General features: G+C 40.6%; 1 protein-coding gene across 7 annotated transcripts in view; it reads right to left on the bottom strand.

Annotated features, from left to right (window-relative positions):
- The window catches only part of JHY (junctional cadherin complex regulator), a 58783-nt gene that overhangs the window by 24370 nt on the left and 13457 nt on the right, over positions 1 to 20956 (bottom strand). For 6 of the 7 annotated variants that reach the window (XR_007410614.1, XM_025465178.3, XM_025465179.3 and 3 more), the window contains exons 3-4: positions 17322 to 17841; positions 537 to 647 (exon numbers count right to left, since the gene is read on the bottom strand). Coding sequence is in view for 5 of the 7 variants with exons in the window: in XM_025465178.3 (XP_025320963.1) it covers positions 537 to 647; positions 17322 to 17841 (631 nt within the window). In the remaining 2 variants the exon portion in view is untranslated. Of the gene's footprint in view, positions 1 to 536; positions 648 to 11443; positions 11602 to 17321; positions 17842 to 20956 lie in introns of those variants that run through there. The other variant, XR_007410615.1, reaches the window with a different exon arrangement.

Below are 20956 nucleotides of genomic sequence, written 5' to 3' on the forward strand. Positions count from 1 at the left end.
TATCTTCCCTAAAGTCATATTATGATGTCAGAATAGCCCAGGGCCAGAAAAGGATGTTTTCATGCTAAATTCCTGGTTGGTAGGCTTTCTTATCCTGCAAATGAGGGTTCAATGATGCTCTGGGGGATTCCTGCCTATTTTTAGGGATCGTGTTGCCCATCAGTTAGGGACACTGTGACTGCCAGCTCCATAAGGAAACAGACTTGGGAGCAGTGCACATTTGGACAATATTATGCAACTGAAATTTTTTTCCTCCTGCATTTTCTTCATGCCTTTCTTCTATTTGGGGTTTTAATTTAAAGAGTGATTTGATGATTTTCTTCCAGGAAATTTGGAACCTTTGGAAAAATGGGTAGAGTTGGCTGGCTGAGCAAGCAATGGCCCATCTGGGAAAAAAACAGTCTTAGCCCTAGAAGGGTGGGTAACTACTCTCAGGCATAATAATAAACCTGTAAGTGATAAAAAGTGAGTCATGAACATTACTTATATTTAACAGTAACTCTTGAAACCCATTAAGAGTTTAATCTAGAGGTAACCTTTAGCTGTTGGGCTCTTTGATGCCATTTGTCTTCAGGATTGATGGCAGCATTTTCCATCTCTTTGGCATTCTGAATGGATGTCTTGTCAGTTGCACTGATGGGGTAGATCTGAGAGGATAAACATATAAAGCGTGTTAGTGGGATTCATTTTAGTCTTAGAAACATGAGACTCATCTATGTACTCTAGAAAGAGGTCCTACAGGGCTATGTTTTATTTTCAGTTCAAGGATATATCTTAGACCTCAGGGACCTGAATTTTTCCCAAGAAAAACAAGAATAAATAGTGTTTTCTCCTATAGGCTTGATGTGAGAATTGGTGCTTTGAGGTCAAACTAGTGTTTACTTTAAGTGTTCAATACATATGTGGGGGACCCAATTTTAGAACAGTTATCTGAACCAGATTTAGTAACTAATGTTGAGTCTATAAAATGAAATGAAATAGCACTAGGCTTCAAGATAATGGTAACAATAGAAATAATATTAATATACATTGAAAGTTCATAGTGTGGTAGTAGTTGTCCTAAGCACTTAGCATATATTAGTTGTACTATATTAAGCCTTATCATGCATGAACTATTATTATCCCTTTTTTGCAGAAGAGAAAACTGAAGGACAGAGACGTTAAGTAACTTGTCCTGAATCAACAGCTGATAGGTGGAGGAGCCAGGCAGTCTAACTCTAGAGCCTCTTATTTAGCAATTTTGAAATATCATCTTTGACTTACAGAATTTGTAATGTTGGCACTTGGGGAATTTGAACAACATAGATCAGAAGTTCTCAACTTTAGTTAGATGTTAGAATGACAAAATATCAGTGCCCTGGCCCCATCACAGACCGATTAAATCAGAAGCTCTGGGGTGTCCCAGAGAGCATTATACTTTAAAAGCTCCCCAGGTGGGTCTACTATGCAGCCAGGTTTGGGAATCACTGATGAAGGCAGCTACGCGGGATTTAGGTCCCCAAATTATGGAAGCCCTTCATTGCCTTCATTACCTACCTATTTTATATTATTTTTAAAGTTTATTTTTAAAAATAATCTCTACACCCATCCTGGGGTTCAATCTCATGACCCCAAGATCAAGAGTCATCCGTTCTCCCTACTGAGCCAGCCAGGTGCCCTGCTACCTATTTTAAATCAAGAAATTAGGTTGTCTCTGTGCTTTATGGAAGTCCAGGCACCAGGAAGCATTTCAGAAAGCAAACTAAAGTCCTACAATCTTAATGTTGGCAAAAGAATCTGGAGGTAATCCAGTATATCTGCTTAGTACTTCTGTACCATCCCTGGTAGAGATGCATCCATTTGCTGCCTAAACAATGTCCCTTCTTCTGGCAGGAATTACCTGTTTATGTTACTATTACTAAAGGTTTAAAGATTTTCCATGGACTGAGGAGGAGAGAAGGCGTAAAGCGGTTTATGAATATTCCCTTTCTGTGGGAGACCTGGTCCTTTCCACCATCCCATGGAATAAAGTGTTAGCTCTCTTACTCTCTGCTTCCTGGATGGTGAACATACTGTTGCATCATCAAACAATCACTTATATGTTACAAAGTTCACCCTATGAGAGCATAAATATATCTTCCTGTAATTTCTATCCCTCGGCCTTCTGAAATAATGGAATTAAGTCAATCTCTCTTTCAGACAATAGCCCCAAATCTTAGCAGCTGACTATGATGCCTTTGCTAAGCCTCCTCTATTTACAGGACCCAGGGAAAGATTTCTTTGCCATTCCTCCTGAGACAGGTTACCCACACTGGACTCGTTTGGCCACTGTGCTTTATGGCTTGTAAAGGTTGACTTCCTCCTTTCTAAACTGCTGTAACAGACCTTTAAATTTAGATTCTGTATTTTACACTTATTAAATAATTTTTAAAATTTTATTTTAATTAATTCATGAGAAACACAGAGAGAGAAGCAGAAACATAGGCAGAGGGAGAAGAGGCTCCCTGCAGGGAGCCTGATGCAGGACTCGATCCTAGGACCCCGGGATCACGACCTGAGCCAAAGGCAGATGTTCAGCCACTGAGCTACCCAGGTACCCATATATTTATTATATTAAATTACCCCTGGTGGGCTGTGTTGTGTGAAAAGCAGCAAGCTGTCTAATGCTGGAAAGAGCATGGGATTTAGAATCTGTCATGTTTATGTTGAGATTCTCCTGCTGCTTGTAACTATTACTCCACATTTATGCAAATTGCTATTCAATAAGGGAAAGAGGGGGAAATACTTGTTTAATATTAAAAATCCAGAGTCCTTGGGGATCCCTGGGTGGCTCAGCGGTTTAGCGCCTGCCTTTGGCCCAGGGCGTGATCCTGGAGTCCCGGGATCGAGTCCTGGATCGGGCCCCCTGTGTAGAGCCTGCTTCTTCCTCTGCCTGTGTCTCTGCCTCTCTCTGTGTGTCTCTCATGAATAAATAAATAAAATCTTTAAAAAAAATAAATAAAAAATAAAAAGCCAGAGTCCGATGATAACCTCATTCCTCACCACTCGATGTGGCTTCTGTGGCCACGAGAAAGACTATTTTGGGTGAACTCTTATCTCCACCTGGATGTGTACCTGTCCTCATTACTAGACTCACATATATAGATATGGCAAACATATGGTATGGAAGTTTAGATACTTCAAGGTTGATCTGGAAATGGGAAAAAATGAAAATAAGACTTCTTCATGCTTGAATTATCATGGCGAATACATGGAACAAAACGTGCTGTTGGACTATGGGATTTTTTTCCTGATTACAAATGGGAATACTCAACAGATTTTGAAAGATTACCTACTCTGCAAAAGGAAGACTTCCCAACACCATGGAACAGCTTAACCTGCTCTGAAATGGGAAGTTTAAAAATACAAATGCTACCACCGAAGGTCAGGAACTATGTGCCATGATGCCGTCTCTCTGTCCCTCCTCTCATGGCCCTGGTTTAAAAAACACGAGGAGACTGTAAAAGTATTAGGTTTCATAACTCTGGGCTTTGTTATTGCAAAGATTTCTATCCCTTACTCCCGTGATGTTAAAAGGAAACATCACTCATTTATTACTTATTTTTATCTTTTATTTTTGAATTTTTTATTTTTAATTTTTTAAAAAAAGATTTATTTATTCATGAGAGGCACATAGAGAGAGGCAGAGACACAGGCAGAGGGAGAAGCAGGCTCCCTGCAGAGAGCCCAATGTGGGTCTCGATCCCGGGACTCCGGGATCACACCCTGTGCCGAAGGCAGACGCTCAACCACTGAGCCACCCAGGCATCCCTCATTTATTTTTATCTTATTATTTCTTTAAGATTTTAAAAAAATTATTTATTTGCAAGAGAGCACAAGCAGGGAAGAGCAGACTCCCTCTGCGCAGGGAGCCCTACCCTGAGCTCCATCCCAGGACCCTGGGATCATGACCTGAGCCGAAGACAGACACTTAACCACTGAGCCACTCGGGCCCCCCAGAAACGCCACTCATTTAAAAGGAAAATCATCTCTTTCCTGGATGAGAAATGAAGGCCTAGAGAGTTGGGAAAAAAGTCTAAATAGGCTGCCTAAGCAGGGGAGGAAATAATCCTTTTTCAAACCTCAAACAGGTGATGTCTTGGACAAAAATGTTATCAGGAGCTTGGGAGAAAAAATTGGGCTATTTCCTGCATCTGCCACTAGGATGTTTGATTCCTTGGCTTTTGTAAAAGGGACTTGCTTGGTTTAATTGATGCAGCCTGTCCCTGGCGATACTGATTGTTTGACCGCCGTGATGGGATCCCTCACATAGCTCTGCTGAGAAGTTTCCAAATTACAAATACATGGTCCTCCGCTTCCTTCCCCAGGGAGTGTAGTAGGATATAGGATATTTCCATCTGCAGGCTGTTTTGGTGGAACTCAGTGTCTGAATCACCCCAGTGAGAGTCTCAGGGCAAGTAAAGCATACTTCTACATTATCTCTTTGAAAGTGGAATGGGACACAACCTCTGCCAGCTATTTTTTTTTCCCTTTGGCGAACCATTCTATTAATACCAATCAAATCGAGAAAATGATCAAATGAAATTGCATTTTGAGCATCATAAGCTGTGTAATGTCTATTCTGTTAAATTGAGGCCTATAATTGCTTCTCTACTGAAAAGATACAACAAAGACAGCAATCATGGCATGTCATTATCCCAGACTAGAAAACCGGCCTTTGCTGGGAGGACTTCAAAGGCTTGCGGTTCTCGAATTGCATTTGGCTGCTATTGATGAAGCACGGGCAATCCTGATTAGGTGTTTACACTGAGGTAAGGCGCAGAGCAGAGAGCCTGAGTGCCTGAGTCTAGAGCCATTAAAAAATTGTACATTATGTTCCTTGCTTTGAAGTGAGGGTTTGTAGGAAGGAAAGCGACTCAGATTGAGTACAGCTGAGCTAGATTGGGCGGCTACTTCGCTCTCAAAGAAACTCGGCGGGTTCTTAGAGGATCGGCGCCGCACAGAGAAGTTGAGGCTTTACCCGAAGAGCTCTGCACAGACACACGCTGCAACCTATTTAGAAAGCATATGATCCTTAAGTTCTGAAGTCGCTGGAAGTTTCGCTCCTTTATTCCTTGATGCTGTGTCTTGTTAGACTTTATGCAGAGCCCTACGATGGACAGATCAGTTTCCCTGTGACTCCCGGATGGTATTAACCACCAGCATGTATCCAAAATCAATCAGGCCAAGGGGTCTGATTTTTTTTTTCTTTTTTTTTTACTGTAGTATTTGCTTCCCATCGCTCCAGGACATCTGTTCCCTCTGTCCCCCTCCCTTCGGGACCCAATCCCTGGAGTCAGTGAACGGTGGCTGACTTGGCTAAGGAGCGATCTGTGCGATTTCTAATACGCTGCGCTCCGTGTCAAAACCGGCCCCCCGGCAGCACTGCGGGTACAGGGCCAGCAAGAGAGGCAGAGGTGAGGGGGTGCAGGGAGCCCCCCCATTGTGCGGCTCTAACATGGGTATTTTGCACAGCTGTTTGAATGATCTGGGGATTTGTATTCGGGATGCAGCGATTTAGAGACAAAACGCATGAAATATTTTGGCTCCGGGTTGGCCACTTGGCCCCTTCCTGAGGAACGTGTCACCTTGCATTTCACACGGATGGGCTCAGTGAGAATTTGATGACCTTTGGGCAGACTACGTTTTGCATTTTTGCATTCAGTGTCCATATAGGATCCTGCAGCTTTTAAAACCCTCCAATGGGGACGGCAGGGTGGCTCAGTGGTTGAGCCTCTGCCTTCGGCCCAGGGCGTGATCCTGGGGTCCAGGGATCGAGTCCCGCATCGGGCTCCCTGCACGGAGCCTGCTTCTCCCTCTGCATGTGTCTCTCATAAATAAATAAATTCTTTAAAATAAATAAATAAATGAAACCCCCAAACGAATTATGCTGGCCACCGCTTTAACACCCTTCAGTGCTTCTCCATTGCTTTAACCTTTAAAGGCTTGTAAGGCCCTGCCTCCTGTACTTCCTGCTCTTTTCACATTGTGTGTTTTCTTAGTTCTGTGGTTGGGCCACAGGTACCCGGATCTCTGGGTCTGTGCGTAGGCCATCCTTTGATGGGAAGCACCTCTTCACCTCACTTATTCTGACCAATCCTATTTACTGTTGCTGTTCCAGTCTCAGCTGAAATGGAACTTCCTCCAGGAAGCCTTCTTTGACACCTCTGTGGTTACAATAGATGCACCTGAACTCACGGCCTTGGCACTCTGTACTTTCCCTTTTGTAATGGGTATGGCCTGGGTGACTCGGTTTGTTTCCCCTCTAGACTGTAAGTCCCAGCTCCAGCAGCGGTATTCATGGGAGCCATGGGGCGGCCCTGAAAGTGCCCGGACATACATGCTCTGTAAATATTACTGAGTGAAAAGACCTGTCTACATTGAGCTCTGAACTCTCCATTTACAATCAGAATACGGAGACCCTACTTGTTTATCTGGCCAGATTTGTGGTTTATAATAAAGCCAGGTTGTCAACCATCAACAAAATAAGGTGGAAAGCAGGCCTTATCTTTTCCTTTCTCTTGCTTGCTCCGCCCAGGACCACTGGGCCTTCACCCTTCACATGTGCTGTTCTGTCTTCCAGGAACATTCTTTCCTCAAATATCTGCATGATGAGCTCTCTCACCTCCTTCATGATCTCTTTAAAACTGTAATCCACCCCCCCCCATATACCCAAACTCCCTATTTCTCTGCTCTCTCTCTCTCTCCCTCCCTAGTCCTTCTATCACCTACAAATACACTGATTTAACTATTTTGTCTATTGTCCATCTCTTCCTACTAGAAAGTTAACCCCACGAGGCCTGGGACTTTTGTCTTTGGTTCAGTGATCTAGCTTGAGTACCTAAGACAATGCCTGACACATAATAAGCTCTTAATAAATATATGCCAATGAATGAAGCAGTTAACTATTTTTAAGAATATGAAAGAGATTTTTAGGAATATCTTGTGTTTGATTAATCAGGTAACCTGAGCTCTATATAACACAACCAAGAATATGTAAGTGTGACCTCTGGATGGCCACAGAATTCAAATTGCTCCATTACTAAAATCCTTCAGTGATAACACATCATGTAGAGGAAAGGCACGACTCTTTAGCACAGCAGTTTTAAAACTTGAGCATGCATTAGAATCACTCGGAGGGCTTATTAAAACAGATTGCTGGGCCTCGCCCCAGAGTTTCTGATTCAAGAGGTCTGGGATGGGGCCCAAGAATTTGCACTTCTAACAATTTCCCAGGTGATGCGGAGGCTGCAGGTTCCAGGGACCACATTCTGATAGCTCCTGGGTTACAGTGACATACAAGGGCCTGCATGGAAGGCACCTGCCAGTTTCTCTGGCCTAAATACCCACGCTCCCATCCTCATAGTCTAGACAGGTACAACATGGAAGTATTCATCTTCTCAACTCACTGGATTAAGTAGCACTTTCCAGTCCTTCTTTAAGATATCCCAACTAATGCCCACAGCTGATGCTCACGGCTGGCCAGCTACTCTCTAGGATGCCTTGGTATTTCTGTGTCCACCAGCTGAGTGGTATGTTTACCAAGAGGCTTTTGCATTTCTTTGCAAACCTGTTTGTTTGTTTATTATTTGTTTTTTAAGGTTGGATCAGAAGACTTAAAAAAATATTTTTTAGATTTTATTTATTTATTCATGAGACACACACACACACAGAGGCACAGACACAGGCAGAGGGAGAAGAAGGCTCCCTGCGGGGAGCCTGATGCGGGACTCGATTCCAGGACCCCGGGATCATGCCCTGAGCTGAAGGCAGATGCTCAACTGCTGAGCCACGCAGGGATCCCACAGACTTTTTTATTTTTTAAAATATAAGTTCAATTTGCCAACATATAGTATCGCAGCCAGTGCTCATCACAACCCGTGCCCTCCTTAGTGCCTGTAACCTGTTAATTTTTATTGTACATGTTGTGGAAATTTTAAGAATGTATTTGAAACTTAGATAATTTGGAGAAATCTGAGTGTGAACAGAGTTGTTATTTTCAGGAAATTAAATAAAATAATTTAGAGTGACCCAAAAAAGCAAAAGGCAAGGTGACGGCTAGGGGGGAAAATATATAAGAGATTAGGGGAAACAGTCATTTAAAAAAAAATCAAAGATTATATTCTCAGATCCTCTCTAAAGGCTTCCCAAGTTTTCCCTTTGGCTTTAAGAAATTAAAAGTAAAAATCCTAGGTCTCTCAAACTGATGCAAAAGGACAAGAGCGTACTCCAGGATCACACACACCGACAGGAGAGGTCTCGGCCCCTTAGGACAGACTGGTGAGTTCCTGTACGTTTATATTCTTCTGTGAAAATCAACTATTTAGGGTCATCATTTTTCACATCTGCTTTAACCACTATATTTGGTTAACTGAGTAGTACCCTAGAGGTTCCCACTGTACCAGCAGGCTCCACCTACACCAAATCCTTTTAACACTTTCTCGCCATCACACTTGCTCCCTTTGCCTGCAGTATGTTTGTTGCCCACCACCATCTGCTACCTTCCTTTTGAAGAATTTGTTCAATGGTTGCCTCTTCTGTGAAGCTTCCCCTGACAGACTCAGGCAGTTTTTCTTCTGTGTTCCTTTGGGACCTTACGTGTCTCTTCTACAGGTACTATCTTATTTATTTTTTAAAAATTTTGTTTATTATTTATTTGGAGTGTGGGAGGGGAGGGGCAGAGGGAGAGGGAGAGAGAATCTCAAGCAGACTTCCTGATACAGGGCTTGATCTCACAACCCTGAGATCACAACCTGAGCTGAAATTAAGAGGTGGACGCTTGATGGACTGAGCCGCCCAGGCACCCTGATGCTGACTCTTCCAATGTCTGCTACCCATAAGGCCGTAAGCTCCTAAAGAGCAGATACAGTGACAGCAGTAAAAATGACTCAGACTCCTAGTGGACTAGGTCATTTAATAAACAGGCAGAGCATCCTTCCTCCCATTACCACGGCTCTGGACTTTACCACATAAGCAGGTACAATGGCCTGGGGAAGATGGCCAGGCCTGTGGGGCCCTCTGGGCACATTTGTGAAAGCCATCCTGAGAAATGATTGCTTATGTTAAGGTTCAGGTTTCTGAAAGGGCATGCTTTGGTTACGTGGAAAGTTGTCTTATCATGGATTCCCTCAGCAGTAATGCCGAATTAATGGAGTGTCACTCTATAGATCATACAATTGGTAGTTAAACCAACTAAGTGCTGAGTGGTGTGCACAGAAAAATGCCTTAGGAAATGCGTTATACTAGAAAAAAACTCCAAAGTTCAATTTGAATTATGCTGTCATAAGTAAGTGCTCTTGTTGTGGTCATGCAGGGCAAAAGGAAAAAATAACCCAATCAATGAAGATACAGAGTACTTTATAGAAGAATAATTTTTATGCATATAATAGAGGGGAGATGGAAAAATATAACCAAACTGGAAGAATTCTAAGAAAAAAAAGAATTCTGTTTCTAACCAAATAGAATGATCATCACTTGAAATAAAGGTATAGCTTAATTTTATAGATAATTATATAAACCTAAAACTATAGTAAAGAAGAGCAATCTGTTACTTAAATATGAGTCTAGGGGCACCTGAGTGGCTTAGTCAGTTAAGCCGCCAACTCTTGGTTTCAGCTCAGGTCTTGATCTCATAGGTCATGAGATTAATCCCTGCATCAGGCTCTGTGCTCAGTGGGGAGTCTGCTCGAGATTCTCTCTCCTTCTCCCTCAGCCCCTCCCACTCATGTTCTCTCTCTCTCGAATCAATCTTTTAAAAAAATTTTTTTAAAATATTAGTCTTATCCAGTAGGAGACTAAATTAAATCAAATGTTCAATAATAAATATGTAGGGCTACATGTTATATACAAAGCTTTCACATACAGTATCTCATTTGGTCATCCCATAATCCCGGGTCTGTGGTAGAAGGCAGAGGCCTTTGAGCTGCATCTCAAGAGGGAGGGTAAGGTTTTCCTAAGCAAAGAAGGCAAGAAAGAGTGGTCCATCAGCATGACCAGAAATGCAGTGGAGATGCTGGGTTCTGGGATCTGTGAGTTCCCTGAGGATGCAAGGGGCAGCGCTGAGGGTGCGGATGACAAAGGGAAAGGCTGAAGCAGCAGGAAGGGGTTAGGTCACGGAGAGCCTTGTGTACCACTCTGAGAGTTTGAATCTGGCATAGACATGGCAAGTGCGAAGTGTGCCTACACATACCCTTTTGTGGACAGTCTTCTGGGAGTCATACCATATAGATTGGGCTACTAAGGCATTGAAATGCTACTCTTTTAGCCATACTTTCTTATTCTACCTGAAGTCCTATTCCTTTCATCTTGAGGCACTATTGACCTGAAAAAAGAAAAAAAAAATCTGTTTCGAAGGGCCTGTTCCCAGAATGATTCCTTTCCTTTCCTAGGGCTTCAGAATGCCCAGTATTGTGACAATAGCTTCCCTTTATTGTCTGCTACATGTCGGGGGCTTTGTATAATTTTCCCAATAGGCCTCTAAGGCAGAAATTGACCCCATACAATAGATAAAGAATGTAAGACTTAAAGAATCACTTGTTCAAATATCTAGGAAGTGCTACCACCTAGTATGCTGGAGAGTCAGGATATAATCCCTGATTGTCTGACTTCCAAATTGGTGCTTTGTTTTGGTTTTATTTTTTTCTCCCATAGCATTGTGTTGCCCCTAGCGGTTGCCCCTGTGCTACCAGGGCTGGCACAAACCAAACCTCCTCCCCCCGAGATTCCATAGTTTTCTCTTTCTCATCTGTTCACATCTCAGCTTGAATGACATATCCTCAGAGGGTCCTTCCCAAGTACTCAGACATCCTAGCTACACCCCCTTCATCGTGTTATTAAGTAAAGTTATTCAGTATTCTCTAAGATATGTATTGGCACTTGAAATTATTTTGTTAGATTTCTTGCCTCTGTTACATGACTGGAACAGAAGTTCCTTGAAGCCCAAGCTCCTTTGCCTTGTTTTCTGTTACATCCCTAGCACTGAGCACCAAGCATGTAGCTGGTGCTCAATAAAGGTCTATTGGCTGACACACCTGCTGTCTCAGCAGGAGCCACAAATGTATGTCGACCTTCAAAATGGGTAGTGGATTCTTTCTAGGGCTTTATATTGTCTTGAAGACTATAGGTGACCGTATAACCTTTCTATATTTGCTTTCACGAAGTATCTGTGATTTTTTTCTTTTTTTCCCTCCGGGCAGGACAAGGGAAGAATAACATGTCTAAAGCACTTACTGCTCTTTTGTGGGCACGCTAGATTTTACCTTCATCAGTCTTCAAAGTCATGCTGGAATCAAGATAGAAAGGTAGCTCCTTTTTCAAGACATAGATTTCTTTTAATGGTAGATCATAAATGGACTCAAATTCTAACTAATGAGTTTCAGACAAACACTGAACAAATCATGAGTAAAAGTAAGTCCTGAATATTCACCGGCAAAGTTCCTGGCTGACCGTGATACTTAGGTGCCCTCTAGTGTGTGTTGGTTTTTATATCAGTTCCTTGCTTCACACGTCATGTGATAAAGATCTCCTGAATTCCAAGGTGATTTTTCCAGTGCATTTTAGTGTACCTGTACCATCAACAGATCTCTGAAAAATGGCAAAAAAAAAAAAAAAATTGTGGGGCAGCTTAATTTAAAAACTGATGCTTCTGCTTTGAGCCAATATTTACAAGTACAAGAATGCAACGTGGCTTACCCTAAGCTGTCACGGGTGTGAAATTACAAGGGTTACTACAAAATGTAGTGTCTTGTGAATCCACAGGCAGGCTTTAAAAAAGAAGAGCTGTATAATGGTATAAAGTGAAAGACTGTGCCCCCAATCTGTTCCCCTCCCAACCTCTACAGTTAACCACCTGGATATCCTCCCAGTTTTTTAATGCATATCAAACAAAAAATATACATATATCTTTATTCTTCCTCATTTTTTCACAGTTTGCACTGTTCTATATCTTTAATTTTTCCCTTTTAATAAACCCTGATAAGTTGTCCATAATCATTCATGGAGAACATCCTTTTTTTTTTAACAGCTACAATGTACTTTATTCTATGGATGTACTATAATTTCAGTGTTACCCACATGATAGACATCTGGGTGGTTTCCAATCCTTTGCTGAAAAAAAGGCTGTAATGAATAATCTTGTACAGGAGTTATTTTAAAACTGCACATATATAACCAGGAAAAATTCCTAGGAGTGGAATATGTGGGGTCAAATAAAAATAATCATTGCTAATACTTATACAGTGTTTGCTATAAAGCAGGCATTGATCTAACTGCACACATATATTTATTCATTTATTTAATCTTCATAATCCTGTGAGGAAAGTACTATTATCTTTTTTTAAGGATGAGGAAACTGAGGCATATAGGGGTTAAGCTACCTGCCCAAGGTCAGACAGCAGGTGGTGGTGCCAGCCACCTTGGCTCTGAAGTCTATTCTCTTAGCCATTATGTTTTACTTTTTCAAGGAGCATATGTATTTATATTTTAAATGGATATTAACAAATTGTCCTCCATACCCATTATACCAATTTATTATCTCACAAACTTGACTGTATTTTTTGCCTAAAGGTTCAGCAAATGTTTGGAATTTTGTTGGTTTAATTATAGGTAAAAAAAATAGGGCGGCCTGGGTGGCTCGTTGGTTTGGAGCCATCTTCAGCCCAGGGCGTGATCCTGGAGACCTGGGATCAAGTCCCGTGTCAGGCTCCCTGCATGGAGCCCGCTTTTCCTCTGTCTGTGTCTCTGCTTCTCTCTCTCTCTCTCTCTCTCTCTCTCTCCCTCTCTCTCTCTGTCTCTCATGAATAGATAAATAAAATTTAAAAAAAAAAAAGAATCCTAATGTAGTATTGATTTGTATTTCTCTGACTGAGGTTGGGCATCTTTTCATATGTGTCATAGAAATAATGTATAAACTTTTCTCTTGATGGCCTTTATGTATTTTTATATGGGAATTTTTGGTCTTGATTTTAAGGAGCTCTTTATATATTAGGGATATTGTGTTTTACCTGTGATATAAATTAGAAATATTTTTCTTCCTTATATTTTGCTTTTTTTTTGCTACAGAAATTTTTGGTATTTATGTAGTCAAATATATCAATCTTTTGTAGATTTTGGATTTTGAACCATCTTGAGGTTATGGGAGAAATTGCTTATTTTTTTCCCTAGTATTTTTATAGTTTAATTTTTAAAAATTAAATATTTGATCCAACTGGAACTTGTATGATATGAGGTATGGATCTGACTTCATTTTATTCCAGATGGCTACCCAGTTTTATTGAACAACCCATCATTTCCTCAGTGATTTGAGATACTGCTTTATCAAATCATTGGATCATATCCTATATTCCCATATGTAATTTGACTCTATTTCTAGACTTTCTACCCTGTTCCATTTTTCTGTCTATATGTGCATTAAATATTATCTTAATATTTACTTATTGAGGCTTTATAATACACTACATAGTAGTGCCAGATTCTCTCATGATTCTTAGTGTCCAGAGCTTGCTTTATTATTCCTGCTCTTATTTTTTATCTGAATTTATTCAGCTTTTTGAGTTTTATTTTTAAAAAAAGTTGACATTTTCTTGGAATGTTGTAAACTTCTTAGATATACTTCCCAAATATTCCCAAAGGCAATACTTAAGACCCTGGGCATAAATACTTGTGTTAAAATGATATATTAAAAAGCTGATTTTCTTGGCTGTGTAATGGTAATTGACATTGAGTCATTCATTTGGCAATAGATGTCATTTATCCTTTCAAAATTTCAGTTACAAAACATTGGTCATCTCTTTCAATGAAATTAAGAGGAGAAAATAGACTTTTAAACATGAAAACCTTCCAGATAGATGCTGCTTAATGTTAAACAATACCTTTGAAACCTGCCACCCTCAATTCTTAGCTCCTGCTCCCAAACCAGCAGAATAATCTATCAGCCATTGACGACATCAATACTCTATGGATACTGACTTACACAACTGTGATTGGGTTTCTGAAAAACCCTGTATGTGCTTTATGTGTGGTCCATGAACCAGCAGCCTTGACATCACCTGGGAGCTTATTAGAAATGCACAGCTTAGGGCACCTGGGTGGCTCAGTCAGTTAAGTGTCTGCGCTTTCAGCTCAGGTCATGATCCCAGGGTCCTGGGATCGAGCCCCATGTTGGGGGTCCCTGCTCAGTGGGGAGTCTTCTTCTCCCTCTCCCGCTGCTCGGGCTCTCTCTCACTATCTAAAATAAATATTTAAAAAATGTTTAAAAAAGAAATGCACACTCTTGAGTCTTACCTGAGACCTACTGGATCAAAATTTGTATTTTAATGAGATTCTGGAGTGGTTCATGAGTGTCATAAAGTTTGAGGGGAAAAAAATCAGGCTATCAGTGGGCCCAACAGCAGAAGTGGCACCAGCCAGAACCATATAGAAAGTTCAAATTCTTGGGTCCCACCTTATGCCTACTGAATCAGAAACCATTAGGTTTGGTCCAGCAATCTGTTTTTAACAAGCCCTCCACTTGATTCTGATGCACACCAATGTTTGAGAATCCCTGATATAAAGTAGTGGTTCTCATTCTTGGCTAAGCATTTGAATAACTTGGAGAGCTTTGAAAAATCCCCATGCTGACAGTGTATCCCAGATGAGTTAAATCAGAAATTCAGGGTTTCAGGCCAAGGAATCAGTATTCTTTTAATTTTCCAGATGATTCCATTGTGAAGCTAAGGATGAGAATAGAATCACTGCTCTGGTCTGGAACACTGCTTCTTAAACCTGGCTTCACATTAGAATCAGTTGAAAATCTTTAAAAGAAAAATACTGGCACTCAGGGTCTTACCCAGAAATGCCCATTGGTCTAGGTGATGCCAAGAATCACTTTTTAAAATTAGTTTCTCAGGTGAATCTAATATAGTTTCTCAGGATTTCAAACCACTGCTTTAGAAAGACCATTTCCCCCTCATATAAAATTTATAGTAAAGAGAATAAGTTTGGAGTTGATGGAAGAGGTCTATTTTTCATTCCTCATATATTTCTTGAGACTTTACAGTATATGTTAGGCTAGTTACTATGACAATTAAAAATAGGTACAAAGCATAGTTCTTGCCCATAAGGAAACCTCTAATCTGTACTGACAGAAAGACTTGCACATACTTCATATATAAATATGACTTGAACACATTGTTCTAGGCTATTGATTATAATTCAATGAAACAGTTACACATGTCCTATCACTGTTAGGTCAAACTAACTTTTATCTTTAAAAGAATAGGAATAAGATGAAGGAAATGTATGTTGGGCAATGGTGAAGAAACAATTTTGAATGTAATTAGCAATCAGCTCTTAGACGTTTGAACCTGGAGAGAGTGGTAGACAAGGTCAATGGCCACTTCAAAGACTAATTTATGAGCCTACAGATTGAGCAAGCCAAAAATGCTTTAAAGTTTTCTCGCTGGCATAACCAAAAATTATGCTGTGGAGTCACTGACAGTCCACTCACACCAATATTGTTTGTAAATGAAGTTATAACTACTAAGAAAAATTAGTAATTAAGAAATCAGCAATTAAAGAGTTTAGAATAAAGCTATTTTCACTTTTATTAGAAATTAAAATTTCCTTTGGCTTCACTATTTTCCTCTCCTTCTAGACTGGCTTTTTTGGGGAACACATTTGCAAATAAATGAAAAATATTGTTCTAGTCTAGGAGAAATTACTGGCTATAAACATTTTTCACAGATATTGGACTGTGCTGAATTTATATCTTTAAAGGGGCAACCAAGCAAAATTCAAAATTTCAAATATTTTATGAAAAGTGTGTTTTCATCTAAAATTGGGCCCCAAATGTTGAAAATTTTTGTTTGCATTCAGCTAAGTGTCTGTTTTGGTAATTTAGCTGAATATACTACATCCATTCCTCTGTTTTATTATTAGTTACAAAAGTAAGGGTGTGACCATAATCCTTTATAAAGGGAGTTTCTGAATTAAGAGCAAATCACAAATGTTCATCTACTTCCTCTTTCCTGTTTTATCAAAAAATACTTACCGGGTAGGACAGGTTAGGGCATTTTAAATAATACCAATTTGAATTTGGAATAGGTCAAAAGGCATCCCCGTTAATGTAATAACCTTTCCTTCATATTAAAAAATGACCTCATATTAGTAAATAATGAATTTCAAGTTGTTTCTCTAAGAAGGATGGTGGATATACTGATCTAGCATTCTTTTTTTATGCCCATGGACATGTCCACTAGGAGGTGTGCTGATAAGAGCTTTATGAGTGCCCATAAAATAGAACTAAGGTTATTGGCTCCAGCGGATTTTGAATCCATCACCAGGGATAGACTTTACTCTTGAAATGATGAGATGAAAAAAAGAGGGCATTTATTGTTCTCATTCCATAGATGGAGTGACTAAAGTTTAATGATATCATTTGCTCAAAATAAAGGGTGGTGTAGTGATTGTCAATTGTGGTTGGAAAGGTAATAGAATCACCTGGATAATTAACAAAACAAAACAACTACATGTTGTAGCCTGCCACCCGCCTGCTACCACCCCAAATGTTTATAATATTTAAGTTGAGAATCACTTGTGTGTGTTGCTGTTACTGACATGAGTGTGCCATGTCCCCTCCAATGTATTGGGACTTTTAATAGAGTTGAAAGCCAGTGCTGTACTGGAAACAAAGCGATTCCTAACACGGAATCAAACCTTCAGTCCTATATTTTATTTAGTGGAGTATAAATTTTAAAAAAATTCTATGGTTCCTTGAATTTTTTTAATTTTAAAAAATATTTAAATTCAATATAAATATTAATATAAATTCATATAGTATAACACCCTGTGCTCATTCCCATCATGTGCCATCCTTAGTGCCCGTCACCCGTTTACCCCATGAATGAAAATATATTGGATATAATAATTGAATTATAGCATTGCAAGACATTGATGGCTTTGATTTTGCTCTTAAGAATTAGTTGAATAGGGACACCTGGGTGGCTCAGTGGTTGAGCATCTGCCTTCAGCTCAGGGCATGATCCCAGGGTCCTGGGATCGAATCCCATATCACTTCTCCCTCTGCCTATGTCTCTGCCTCTCTCTCTGTGTGTGTCTCTCATGAATAAATAAATAAAATCTTAAAAAAAGAAGTGGAATAATTCCTCTGATTCTTCAAAGAGGAGTGAGATATAGGACATTTGTTTTACTTAGCCACATGGTTACAATGACATCACCATCTCAACGGAAGTGATCTCCAGCCATTTCAAATAAAGGCAAATTCCAGTCTAGTGCATGGAAGAGATTATTAAGTAGCACTTACATACCTGTTCTGGGAGAATTTCCCCTCTTCTTCTATTGTGAAGTTGAAGATAAGAGTCGGTTTTAGGAGTAGGTAATCCCAAAGTCAGCTTGTTTTTTTCCACAAAATATTGTTTGGACTTCCTTCGCCGAGGGCCACGTGATCCTGGCAGGAAAACCTCATTATGGGAACTTGAACTCTTCAGGTACCGAGAGAGGTTGCTTGACTTCTCCCCCAAATCACTGTCGCTCAGCTCTGAAAATGGCTGGCTGTGATGGGCACCACGCTCATAGTTTGGGCTTAAAAATTCACTGCCAAGTAAGGAGGCAGCACTCTGTGGGCTACTCTTGGGTTCCCCTTTTTCCTCTGAGAGTTCCATTGACGTTTCCTTGGAAGGGTACAATGGATCCAAAGTCAGATTTTCAGGAGAGCTGTTTACAGATTCTGGCAATGCATCCATAGTCAGCAACTTCCCCTCTTCTTTCTTACTCTTCCAGTTTGGGTCATATCGGAGGTCTGAATATTTATCTTCTAGTGGTCGTTGGCTGCCCAAAGCAGAAAGGAAATGTCAGGTCCTTAATCAAAATGAATTTACTTGTTATATTTAGTTGATTATCTTACTTGAATCTCTCCCTACAATGTTCCTTTTACTACCTAGGTGTTGAAGGTATATCTGAGGCTCAAATTAGGCTTACACAGTATACATAAGGGCATAAGTTCTTAACTCTCTGAGTTTGTTAAATTAGGAAGTAAAAATGGGGAATAATTTATAAATGCCAGAAAACAGCTGAAAAACACAAGCTGTGAATCACTATGGTTCAAGGGATGCTATTACTTATGCACACCTTAAGGACTTCAGCTAGTGAAAAAACTGCGTGTTTTGGTTGGTGACATACACATCTGGCTGCTTATCTAGGAAGAAAATGCCATTATTGCCTGGGTAATACGTTCCTTGGTCTGCTCCTCCTGTAAGGGAAAGCAAGATTTATCCCAGTGGAATGCCTACCTAGGTTCATCCTCCTTCTAAGTGATTTTGCTTTGCATTGTGTCTTTGTAGATTTTATCATGTGTGCTGTAGAAAGATCCCCAATCTTTAGAATCAGATGGTTTCTCACTTGGAAAGCTTTTCGTTCATATTCGTTTGTTTTGTTGGATTGAGGCACATAAGACAGTACACAGGTCAGCGTGTGCTCTAAGCTGTAGGACAGCCCTATTTCAGCAAAAGGTTAAACATATGGTCCTACCATAGGGACATGGGCTAGTCCACAATCAGTGCCTATGACCCCAAATAAAGTCTTCCCTTTTCCTCATGACAATCTCAATCTGTAAAGCACCTCTTGGTCTTAACCAAAAAAAAAAAAAAAAAAAGGAAAAAAAATGCTGATAATATGGCATATTTAATGGCCCCTTTGATCTTCAAAAGCTAAATGGGAGAGATTTTCCTTCCTTGAGTATAGTAGATGCAATCCTCTAATCAAAAAGAAAATGTAAATCACCTAGGCTTTTTATGCTACTTGATATTCCCGTTTACAGAGGACATAATTTTATGCTGGGTAAACAAACTAATGGTGCCCCTACTGCTAATTTACTTCCCTTAATGCGGACCAAGATTTCTTTTGATTTGATGTAAGGCAAAAATGAGAGTGGAAAGACAAAACTCCCATGCCTTGCTAAACTGTCATTTTGAATTTTTAGTTCACGTATTAAGATGGAGAGCTTCCTGGAGTAGGCTGTGCTGCTTTCTCCACTGAGGGAAGAAAAATGATAATTCTCTTCCAGCAAAATGCTGGAATGGAGATTGTGCACATTCGTTGGGAAGTCAGACATCAAACTATACCACTCGCCCCACTCCCTAAGCACCACAGGGTTATTGGTCTCTGGGGCTTTGAGGAGGAGGAGGTTTCTCCCTGTGTGATGTCTTGGCTCATGAACTCACACTATGTTTGGCCTTGCCTTTCACTTGACTCTATGGGTCTCACTGGGCATGTTATGGGGACATGGAATGGTCCAATAGGGCACAATCTGGACTTGGGACTGGACAGATCTGGGCTCAGTTTCTGGGTTTGTCCTTTCCTAATCAGTACATGAAATCATGCCTTCTCTGAGCCAGTTTCTGTTGTCTGTAAGGAGGGATAAGTAAGATTCTGTTTACTTCTCAGGATTGCATAAACGTTGAAATGAGACAGTGTGTCTTAATTAATATTCTGTATTTGTGCTTATTTCACCTTTCACCATGGTAACTTTGCCTCTGGGTGGCAGGCACTGACACTTCCTAACCTACACACTTCCCTAACCTCTGCCCTAGTCCTCTACCCCGTGCTACGGACAGAGGAGTTAATGAGCATTTCTTAAGTAAGTGAGCCTCTAAAATCACTCAGGTCAACACAAATGTAGCATCAGATATTGATTTTTGAAAACCCAATAGTAGCAAATTAGAATCTAAACATGCAGAAAAGCTTCTTTCATTGGACCAAATTAGCAAATAACTTCAGGGTTCATCTTATAATGAGTCAAATATAAAGATCAACTGTGATTGTTTGGCGGGGGTGGGGGAGAACAGATTAAGGGGTACCTTGATTAGATCTTCAAGCAAATAAAAGCATGAGATGTTCTTTAAATAAAGAAAGATGCTGTTTCCCCATATCCAATACACATTGAAAGGAAAAAAGTAAATTCAACGGTCCTGTCCTTCATTTGCTCTGTTTCACAGAATGTAGCTTCTCTCATTCACTAGCTCACTCAGTGATTCTGCTGAGTGTGTACTGAGCCGGTACTGAGCCAGGCGAAACAGTGATGGGCTCATGGCCTGGTGGGGAATACAGACAAGAAAACAAGCAATTTCCTATGGGAGTGATGAGTGTCCTGATGAGGAGCATGGGTGACCGAGACTCACGAGGGACCTCCAATCCCATCTCTGGAGGTTAGAGGGTGGCATTCTGAAGGAAGTGATGGTTTAGCTGAGACCTACGGCTACAGAGGACAGGGAGTGTATGCCAGGCTGAGGGAAGAGCTTGTAAAACAGAACGTGGTGCTTTCAAAGAACAGATTCTGTACAGATGGAAGGAAGATTGAGGAGAGCTCAGGGTGAAACAGGTGTGAGATCTTGAAAGGCTTTGTAAACTCTCTGAAGGAACTTGGCTTATCTAAGTTCACTTGAGAGTCTGGCTTTGAGCAAAAATAATTTAATTAGAGAGCAGAGATATTAGACATAAATACTTCTGGAGAGCCCAAGTGATGAATCTGGGGAGGGGATTATCTATGGAGGTGTTTTTGTTTGCTTGGTTTTTTTTTGGTAAAGTTTTAGAATAACTAGCCTTCTTTGTATGCCTTAAAGCAGAGGTTGGCAGCCTTTGAAAGTGAGCATCCCACTGGGGATCACTACTCTGCTACTTGGGGGGTGGCTGGGATGTGGAGCGCCGACTGGGGAGACAGCACATATTCTGCATGCCAATTAGGCAATGCTGACAGTGAATCTCCAGTGTTTTCCTTAGAAGAGCCCTAAGAAGGAATTATCATCCCTATTTAATAGATGAGGAAACTGGAGCTTAGAGAGCTTATGCAACTTTCCCAAGGTCACTGAGCTAACCAGTGGTGGAGTCAGGACATAAACCCTGGCAGTCAGCCCTGACTCCTGTCTGCTGAGCTGGCCTGTTTCGTGCA

Source organism: Canis lupus, chromosome 5 (genome assembly GCF_003254725.2).
Source record: "Canis lupus dingo isolate Sandy chromosome 5, ASM325472v2, whole genome shotgun sequence".
Classification (NCBI taxonomy): Eukaryota; Metazoa; Chordata; class Mammalia; order Carnivora; family Canidae; genus Canis; species Canis lupus.